Source organism: Dipteris shenzhenensis, chromosome 17 (assembly GCF_047967505.1).
Source record: "Dipteris shenzhenensis isolate YYH24624 ecotype China chromosome 17, Dip_SZ_1.0, whole genome shotgun sequence".
NCBI classification, from domain to species: Eukaryota; Viridiplantae; Streptophyta; class Polypodiopsida; order Gleicheniales; family Dipteridaceae; genus Dipteris; species Dipteris shenzhenensis.
The window spans coordinates 20673139-20683004 of NC_141612.1; the positions used below are offsets into that span (position 1 = coordinate 20673139).

The window sequence follows — 9866 nt, forward strand, 5'->3', positions numbered from 1 at the left end:
CATGAGCTGCAAGGAAATCTATTAAGATCTAAAAAATAGCCACCCATGAGCTCCTTTTCTCTCCTCTGACAATAAGTGCCCTGAACCATCGCTATATAGTGATGGATCCATAGGTGTGATTGTTGAGAATCTTTCTTTGTTTGTAGCATCTAAATTATACAATGCATGACGACTATTGATGTGGGGGATCAAATGGTTAGGATCCATAGGTGTGATCATTATGAGGTTTTCATTGTTTGAATCATCTAAATTGTAGAGTGCATTATGGCTAGTGATGTGGGGGATCACGTAACCATGGCCTTTGGCGAAGGCAGAAAAGGGGTGACAAAAGCTTTGTTTGTGGGTAAAGGTCAACGTGTAATAGGAAAGATAACCTGATTCCCTCTATATGGCTAGTGATGTGGGGGATCACGTAACCATGGCCTTTGGCGAAGGAGGAAAGGGGGTGACAAAAGCTTTGTTTGTGGGTAGAGGTCAACGTGTAATAGGAAAGATAACGTGATTCCCTCTATGGGTTTCTTGGCAATTTGTTTGGTGAGGAAGGCCCTTGCTCCAAAGAGACACAGTTATTGTGTGGAAATTGAAGGGGTAAATATTCATGAAAAAGACCCGCTAGGCCATCCCTTCGGAATATAAGTCGGAAATGCAAGAATATAAGGCGGCATGCTTTTTTTAAATTTAAATAACCTACTGCATCAAGGCGGCACCGGGATTATTTCATTTAAATAGTAACGCCTTGATGTAGTCGTTCATCACGAGGTGAAGAGGACATTTCTAACGTAATGTAAAGACCATCAGGGAACATACACACATACGGTACACGCACAATCTCTAGAGGTGAGGAGAGAATGGCGAACCAATTACACCTTCTAGCTGCAAGCTTCTTCTCTTCCAACAACAACATATTGGTTGCACAATCAGTGTTTCTAAGCTCGATTATCCTGTGGATTGCATATCGCTACCTCTGCAGCTCCACACATGGCAAGCACTTCCCTCCTGGATCGTTCGGTTTGCCCCTCCTCGGCGAGTCTCTTCACTTCATGTATTACATGGCCACAGATCGAACTCACCTCTTCTCTCATGATCGCCGTCAGAGGTTGCCTCGGATTTTCTTCCGACTCTTTCGTATCCCTTGCTGCAGTGTTGTGTTAAATGTAGCTGACGGATTCATCGTTGTTTCCCTACCAGATACGGCGACATCTTCAAGTCCCACATCTTTGGCTACCCTTACGTTTTCATTTTGGGACCCAAAGCTGCCAAATTGATGGTTCTCCAGGAGCACAAATCCTTCCAGGCCTGCCAATTCGATAACGTCAATACACTCCTCGGGCCTCAAGCCGTGATCATCGCTAACGGTGAAACACATCGACGGCTTCGACAGCTCACAAGTGAGTCCTTTTCTCCTGAAGGCATGCGAGGCTCTGCTGGTATGATTGGAGCTGTAGCTTCCGATCTTTTCGGCAGTTGGAAAGTAGGAGAGACCCGCTCTATCGAAGTGGAGGCTACAAAGGTATGCATTCAACTGTTCTCTGGCCAAGAGTCCCGTTCTATTCGCTGAACGAAGCTCCGTTTCGTTCACCATTTGTTGACGTTCGAATTGCAAACTTGACATCATCATTTTGCAGTTCACAGCGAACGTCATTGCTGCGATGGTGCTCAGCCTGAAGCCGGGGCCGTTGATGGAAGAGATGGCGCATTTATCGAGAGTTCTTACGCATGGCATGCTTAAGCCACCTATAAGTATTCCCGGCACATCTTTCCATAAGTCTCTGGAGGTACGTTCTATTAATGATAACATTGCAGTAACGAAACTGATCAAACAACATGCCACATTTCTCGTCCTAACAATTTGTCACGGCGTCCAGGCTCGACGCGAGCTGGTGCGGCTCTTCGAGAAGGAAATAGAAAAACGGAAGAGTCACGAAAATAAAAGGACTGACGTTCTACAATCCATGCTGGATTCTCAGCTCTCTAGACAGGAGATCACCGACAACTTAATAGCCTTCATTCTAGCAGGATACGAGACCACAACCTCAACGATATCATTCATAATCCAGATACTGAGCGAGAAACCGGAAATGCTCGAAAGAGTTCGGGTAAGCACAGGCAGATCAGTGGGTTGCATAGATATTATGGACTTCTGCATATTGTACTATTTAAACTCCTTGTAATCTAGTCGATGAAGCCTGCCGTCTCAATAGTTACGACCGCTCTTATGTATTTTTGGATTTTATTTATGCGGTTTAATGATGCGATTTGTCCTAGTTAATCTAGTGCACAAGGGTCTGCGTCCATCTCACGTGTTGGATTATCGGATCTTTTGTAGGCTGAGTGCGAGCAAATGTATCAATCGAAGACTTTCGATTCAGCCATCACGTGGGACGACATGAAAAGAATGCCTTTCACGGAGAAGGTAACTGGCTTTTATTCTGCAAGGCGCCCTATTGCGCCGATCAGCTGAAATTAGAGTGACGAGATGTCTATTTGCAGGTGGTGATCGAAGGAACGAGGATCGGCAGCCCTGTGTTCTGGTTGCACAGAAAAGTCAAAGAAGATTGCGAAATCGAAGGTGAGAATGAATTTGCGTTTGGATTGGGAGCAATTTCAAGGGATCTTTGGATCAATGTTGCCATGTTGAACGCTGAGATCACTGATTGAAAATATTATATTGCCCCAGGATACCATATTCCAAAAGGATGGAGAATTGTGTTTGATATTCGAGGTACTAATGACATGCCTGAATATTACCCAGACCCCTACGCCTTCAATCCCGATCGATATGACAAGGTTCGGGCTTCTTCTCTATACTAGTATATGGTGATGATTGTTGACCCTCCACAAACCACGACATGACCAAAAATGAATTACAATGGTTAATTCTAATTGACATGAAGTTCGTCTCAACCTCAAAGCACACGTGACTCTATATATACAAATGGGGATCCCATGATTAGAAAAAATGTCCTACATAGACCAATATTCTAAATAATGGTTACCTATGCTACAAATATTATAGTTGCCAAACATGCATGTTTTTATCTACAAGGGTAAACGTGCAAACATGGATGTGTATATGCATGCATACATATGTCTTGCGGAGAGAGAGAGAGAGAGAGAGAGAGAGAGAGAGAGTTGTAAAAGAAACATCTTTAAGGAGTTTATATTGCATGTTATGTGAGAACAAATAATCTAAGTTTTTTTATATTAATCTTATGACTGCATTGATGTGGGTGGTGTTGGTCAAGAAGCCTTTAAAACCATACACCTATCTAGCATTTGGAGCTGGTTCAAGGGTTTGCTTGGGGCAATATCTTGCAAAGCTGGAAATTGTTGTCTTTCTTTATCACATGACTCTACAATTCAAGTAAGTAGTCTCTCTTGTCCGAATAAATCATCTCTCCAAAATCCAGCGATCATGGCTTATTGATGTGTAAGAGAATGCTACGTTATCACTAGAAGATTAAAATTCTTAAACTTCTAGCATAATAGGACTTTAATGTTTACTTGCATATGGGATTAGTAATGTGTGTTCTCATGTTTTAAGCACTCAAATATTTTTAGGTGGAAAAGCACACTACCAAACATGGGGATTAGCTATTATAGCACACCAAGGCCAAAAGGAGGTGTGCCCATTGTGATTGAAGGCAGGAGTTCAAGCATATGCCTATAGGCAATTTATCATGGCTCTCCCAGATTTTTAAAGAATCAAAATCTCATGAAACTCCATTTCATTCTGGCATATGTGCCACGGTACTTTGAGAGGTTTTCCTCATTACTTTATGATTGGCATTAGTGCCATATTATGAGCCAGGCCACTATAAGTGCAAACTAGCAATTGCCAATATAACATCTAATTTTGGTAAAGGTACAATTTGTGCTTAAAGGTATGCTAGTGATCTTGTTTCTTTATTCTTTTGTGGTTGGAAAATGATTAGTTCTACAAACAATGGAAAGTGCTACTTTCCATATGATACATAAGGGTGTGATTTCCATATACATGTGGTGCATGGGTGATACTTTTTCTTTTACAAAGAGCACGAATGATTCTTAAGATGTGCACTTTTTATTATGGATTGGTGATTTCACAAATAAGGATTTTGTAAGACTTACATTTAGAGTTCTACAAAAAGAGGGGAAGGCAAAGGGGAGGATAGACATTAAGGCTCGATATCATCGAAGTTATCTATCTTCAACACTTGTCTTCTTAGCTATACAAACACTTTCTAAGACCTCATTGTTAAAGCTTTGATTCTAAATAAAGGGAGATTTGGTTATTTCTTTCATAACAATGAACACATATTACTTTACTTTTAGATAGGCTTTATGTGATTGTAATGAGGTAGGAAGGATTCAAGAATTCTCTCCAAAGTTTTTTTGATGTTATTGAAGTATTTGGAAATTTTTTCCAGGTCGGGGTTTAGACCAAAAAGAATTTTCTTTTCACCAATGCACCTTTTCAAATTCCATCCAAAGATTTGTAATTGTTAAAGGATGGTATTGTAATGGTATTGGTCATCTATGAGGTCTTGAAATTGTGGTCTAGCCTTTTTTTCAAATATACGTGTAGATGTCTTGAGGTATTCATTATTTGGGATTCACAATAAAAAGCTAGCAGGTTATAGGCTCTAAGTTATCTTGCAAATTAGGTGAATAAGGTTCGGGGACCATGGAATTTCTAATGACTCCAAAAGTGTCTACTAGGTTTGCTACCAGCTAGCTCCTTGTCAGCTTGAAGGGGTGACTTTGTAATATTAGTAACGATTTTGGATTTTATAATTGATAATATGGATCCAATCATAATCCCTTAATTCCGAATCAAACTTTGTTGGTTGCTATATAGACATATAGTTTACTTTTTCATTTCATAAGTTCTTAAAAATAATGCTCCTTTCCAAGGATTTGAATGAGATTTAACTCGGTTGGTTTAAATTATTGATTTAGATAATTGATTGAAAATGTATTTTGAAAGTAACACAACACAAAGCATCCATAGATGTGCACACAGACATGTTTACTGAACTTTAAAAAAAACTTACTAGCGTGTCTATAGACCCGCATCTACAGGTATGTTTATATAGCATATAGATGTGCATATAGATGCATGTCTAGATGCGCTATTCGACGCTTTGTAGAAATTTAGAAAAAATAAAAAGATGTGTTTATAGATACACTTATAGACGCTCTGAAGAATATGTATTTTTTAAAAGCATAATTTGGTGTCGTTGAATAGAATGCTCTGTAGTTGCAAGAATCCCATTTCCACAGTGTCTAATTGAATTCTTACAGCCAACTATATTTTAATTAGCATGATTCCAAGCATGTCTATCATTAGGAAAGAAGGAAACTCATTTTAGGGCCCTCTAAGAAATTCACTATTTACCTATTTTTGTTGCACCCAAAATATGGGAAATGCCATAAAATACAGATACTTACTTCAAAAATGTCAATCTAGTACTCAGGCTTCACATTAAATACATATATAAGATCCTTGATTTTCAGTGCAGTATTTGATGATTTTGACATCACCTGCATGCCTAGAGTGGGCCAAAACTCCCCTTGGAGACATTAAAAATCGATGCCCGGAGGCTTAAAAAAGGAAAAAAATGCTCGAAATCGGAGATTTGTACAAAAACGTGATTTGGCCAGTTGGAATAAATCGCATTTTTTGTGCAAATCCCCCAATCCGGCATTTTTTTCATTTTTCGGGCCTCTGGGCACTGTCCAACTGGCCAAATCACGTTTTTGTGCAAATCTCCCATTTCGAGTATTTTTGTCCTTTTTCGGGTCTCCGGGCATCGGTTTTTGGTATCTCCAGGGTCGATTTGGGGATTTTGGCCTGCGCTCCGGATGCACTCGCAATGTCAAAATCATCAAATACTGCACAAAAAACCATCTTTTGAAGATCACGTATGTAAGACATAATAAAAGAAACAAATTTTGAATATGACTTATTATATATTTTTAGATGGTTTTTAGTATTTTTCCAATGTTACGTTGGCCCACTTCTGCGAGAGCCTATTTTTCTAAACTCTAAAAGGTCCCAAAATGAGCTCCCTTTTTTCTTAGTGAGCCGACGATTACAATTCCGAATAAAACATTACAACTTCAAAACATTTAGTTCACAAGGCATTCATTGATAGAACATTGCACAAGGAAATTGAAAGCCAAAAAAATAAAAGGAGTGTCACTACTACACACGAGTTCTATTCCAACGCTTAAGGATCGACAATTAGCGCGCACGGGACGCTAATCATCGATAATCAAAGCGGGATTCGTTAAGTGTCGCTATATAGCGACTTTAGGCAAACGTTGCTATATAGCGACATTTAAAGAGCGTTGCTATATAGAGACACTTATTAGACTTGTGAATGGTCACTATATAGCGACACTGATGGCAACGTTTTACAAAGAGTATTTTTTCTCATACCAACCTTAAAAGATAGCTTTTCCCAATGACAAAATTTTTTTCCTTTTCATACATGTTTGACCTTTGAGAGAATAAAAGTACAAGAGTGTGTACATCAAGCCTTTGAAGCTCATATATTCATGTCCAAGTTTGAGGTGAAAAAAATCAATGAAGAGTATTTACATCAACGGCTTTCCAAGTCTAATGTGCCAAACAAGACTATCTCTAACTCTATACCGAGTTAATCTCCTATATCATCATCGTACTCTAGCATCGTACGTTCACCTAAGAGTACTTGATCATCTTCTTCAATAAAGTGTGGTGATTCTTGATGATCGTCATCTTCTTCCTCAATATCGTGATCTCCATCTTCCTCTCGTATAATGTCATTATGCGCATCTTCCTCTTGGCTCATATTGTGATCTTCATCTTCTTCGCTAGATCCATCTGGATCAATTGGATCCGGCATTGGTAGTGGCGTCTCCATATCCACATCTCTATCTTCAAAAATTTGCTTACTTCGTGGTGCAACTTGGATCACGTACCACCATCTTGGATCAGAACGATCCGGATGAAAAACCACCTATATTGAAGATGGGTGCTAAATGACATCAATTACATATATGAAAGTACGCTTAAGTACATGTATCAATGGATCTTTAAAAAAGAAAGCTCCGATTAATTAAATCATTAGTATGCACCTGCTCACAATGCCCGGGAAGAACAAAAGTATCACTTTCATCAGTCTAAAGTTTGGTGCAGGAGTCTATTGCAAAAAAACCGCTACTGTCTTTTCTCACTGTTGCATGGGGAATGTCATAAATAGTTCTAAACCATTTTACATCAAAAATGAAAATACTAAATTGTTTGAAATCAATTTCATAGATTTAGCATATGGTTTCACAATAATCCAACTATGAGGAGAGAAGATTAGTATCTGAAGCACTTGCTTAGCTATTTTGTGTGAAGTTAGCCATGACTCCACAATCATACGTGACTCTCTTTGAATCGATGCGTTTCCACATGAAAATGACATGCATATGACCATAATGCACTATACTTTTTGTACTGCAAAAGAGCATCATTAAAACAATGAAGATGCATCTATTTTATAGCATATATTGCCACAAATAATTACTTAATTATGTCAAGAGGTAAGAAACTTACATGCATCATACATCCAGATGATAACTCTCGCTCATGTTCATTTATTGTCTCTCCATCGTGTTTGGCTTTACGTAGAGCTAGTTGTAGCCAATCAAGTGACATGTGAGTGGGGAGAAGGAAGAGATCCCGTGGATATGGTTGCGATTGCCTGGACATTACTCTGAATCTCATCCTTGCATTTATTATTTCAGCTTTGGCCGCTTCATATCTCTCAATCCACTTCTGCATCTCTTGCTATTGAGGATAGAAAACTTATTGAATTAACTCTCCATTTTCTCTTTGTTCATCTTTCTTTCAATCCATTTTCCTTGGGGAACCTCGCTAATGATGCGATCATCATCCTTGTTATGCCAAGCTTCCGGCATATCGGGATTCGTGGATACAAGAAACTCCGTGATATATACTAATGACTCTTGCACAAGCCATCCCTTTGCCATGCTTGCTTTTGGTCTTGCTCTTTGTCTTACAAATCCCTTTAAAGTTTTCATAAACCGCTCAAGAAAAAACATCCACCAACTATGCCTGCAATGGCCACCTCAGCAACTATGTGCACAAGCAAGTGCACGTGAGTTGTCATAATGCTCGAAGGAAAGTGGTTCTCAAGCAAGCATATGGTTTTGATGGATTCCATCCTAGCCTTCTCGATGCTCGATATGGAGATCTATTTTCGAGATATCCACCTATTTCACACGCCCATGTAAGATATATTCATAATCAGTCTATAGATTATTCAGATTAAATTGAAGAAAATGCAATCAATGTGATTTGATAGTAAGCATACCTCACAATATCACTGATCTTGAATATAGCATTTCTAACATCTTCTTGTAAGCACCCTTTTATTGTAATTGGGAGGATGAACTATAAAGCAACAAAGAAGTCATGCCAATAATATAACATAATCATAATTACACTAACACATCATGATTATCGGTACACTAATTCTACAGCTTAGAATACCTATAAGACCATGTGCCAAACATGGGACTTGAGTCCACTAAGCTTATTGTCCTTTGAAAATGCTCCTTTCAAGCAACGCATGTACTTCCCTGGCACAAGTAGTGCAAGCATGAGGTGTCCCTTCTTTATTGTTAGCCAAGGTGGGATATTGTAATTCACCAAGACTATGGGCCATGTCGACTAAGATGTCGAGCGTAACCCGAAAGGATTCATGCCGTCCATGGTGAGCCCAAGATGTAAGTTGCATGGCTCCCTTGCAAAGTTCGGCCATTGATTGTCTATGTGCATCCAAGCTACACAATCTATGGGAATCCTCAATGTGTCATCAGTGGACCGATGAGATGCATGCCAAGTCATCAACTCTGCTATGGATTTGCATCGGAACATGTACTATATTCTTTCAATGATGGGAAAGTGTCTCAAGACCTCTACTGGTATCTGCTCACCCTGCAAGACATCTCTATATCGTTGTTCCCCACACTTCGGACAACTAGCCAAATCTCCATGCTCACGACGAAAGAGAATACAGTCATTACGGCAAGCATGGATGGTATCCTTATCCATACCCACTGTTGTTAGCATCTTCTTTGCTTCATCTCTTGATGCGGGCATGGTATTTGGTGCAGGCAACATCTTCTAGAGCAACCTATCACAATTCAAACATACATAGGCTTTGAATAATGATGATTCTCAAAGCAACAAAGAAGTCATGTCACTAATCCTACCGCTTAGAATACCTATAAGACATTGAGCAAGCTTAGAATCCTACAGCCTGACATTGAGCAAACATTTACAGACTCCTGCATTCTTTGAATTAGAGTGACAGAAATCTGTATTTGTTTGCTCAATGGTAGGCTATTGAAGCTTCACATGGGAAAAAAGAGAAGAAAAGAGAGAAGAAAAGAGAGGAAAAGAGAGAGAAAAAGAGAGAAGAAAAAGGAGAAAAGAGAGGAGAAAAAAGACAAAAAAAGAGAGGAGATAAGAGAGAAAAAGAGAGAAAGTGAAAAGAGAAAAAGTGGGGATAAAAGAGAAAAAAAGAGAAGGAAAGAGAGGAGAAAAGAGACGAAAAGAGACGAAAAGAGGAGATAAGAGAAAAAGAGAGGAGAAAAGAGATGAGAAGAGAGGATAAAAGAGAGAAAGATAATAGAGAGTCACAATTCAAACATACATAGGCTTCGAATAATGATGATTCTCAAACATACATGATGATTCTCAAAACAAACAATATCCAAAGAATGAGTCAAATTAATGCGGGAGCTAACCTCAGTAAGGCCGAGACACTTATATCCGACCACCCATAGTTTGCTTGCAGATTCAAGATTGAGAGACAAGC

The 9866-nt window shown here is 39.1% G+C and overlaps 2 protein-coding genes and 1 long non-coding RNA gene across 3 annotated transcripts; all 3 read left to right on the forward strand.

Moving 5' to 3' along the window:
• Positions 1 to 848: 848 nt before the first annotated feature.
• Positions 849 to 1975, forward strand: LOC147891831 (abscisic acid 8'-hydroxylase 1-like). Its single transcript, XM_087388518.1, has 5 exons — positions 849 to 1096; positions 1189 to 1510; positions 1626 to 1775; positions 1866 to 1917; positions 1968 to 1975. The coding sequence occupies exons 1-5, from the start codon at positions 849 to 851 to the stop codon at positions 1973 to 1975; spliced, it is 780 nt and encodes a 259-aa protein (XP_087244644.1).
• Position 1976: 1 nt separating this feature from the next.
• LOC147891832 (uncharacterized) lies at positions 1977 to 2520 on the forward strand. The gene is made up of 3 exons (XR_015542427.1): positions 1977 to 2096; positions 2327 to 2413; positions 2491 to 2520. It is a non-coding gene; the product is annotated as an uncharacterized LOC147891832 (long non-coding RNA).
• Positions 2521 to 2699: 179 nt separating this feature from the next.
• Positions 2700 to 3779, forward strand: LOC147891833 (abscisic acid 8'-hydroxylase 2-like). The gene is made up of 3 exons (XM_087387914.1): positions 2700 to 2787; positions 3249 to 3364; positions 3562 to 3779. The coding sequence occupies exons 1-3, from the start codon at positions 2734 to 2736 to the stop codon at positions 3668 to 3670; spliced, it is 279 nt and encodes a 92-aa protein (XP_087244040.1). The 5' UTR covers positions 2700 to 2733; the 3' UTR covers positions 3671 to 3779.
• Positions 3780 to 9866: the final 6087 nt, after the last annotated feature.

What these genes read in the sequence shown, in the direction of transcription:
- LOC147891831 (XM_087388518.1), top strand. Translation starts at nt 849, where the DNA reads ATGGCGAACCAATTACACCTTCTAGCTGCAAGCTTCTTCTCTTCCAAC. An exon ending in TCTCATGATCGCCGTCAGAG is followed by an intron (nt 1,097 to 1,188) that starts GTTGCCTCGGAT and finishes TTTCCCTACCAG; the next exon opens with ATACGGCGACATCTTCAAGT. An exon ending in CTTTCCATAAGTCTCTGGAG is followed by an intron (nt 1,776 to 1,865) that starts GTACGTTCTATT and finishes CACGGCGTCCAG; the next exon opens with GCTCGACGCGAGCTGGTGCG.
- LOC147891833 (XM_087387914.1), top strand. Translation starts at nt 2,734, where the DNA reads ATGCCTGAATATTACCCAGACCCCTACGCCTTCAATCCCGATCGATAT. An exon ending in ATCCCGATCGATATGACAAG is followed by an intron (nt 2,788 to 3,248) that starts GTTCGGGCTTCT and finishes TTGGTCAAGAAG; the next exon opens with CCTTTAAAACCATACACCTA. An exon ending in CACATGACTCTACAATTCAA is followed by an intron (nt 3,365 to 3,561) that starts GTAAGTAGTCTC and finishes AAATATTTTTAG; the next exon opens with GTGGAAAAGCACACTACCAA.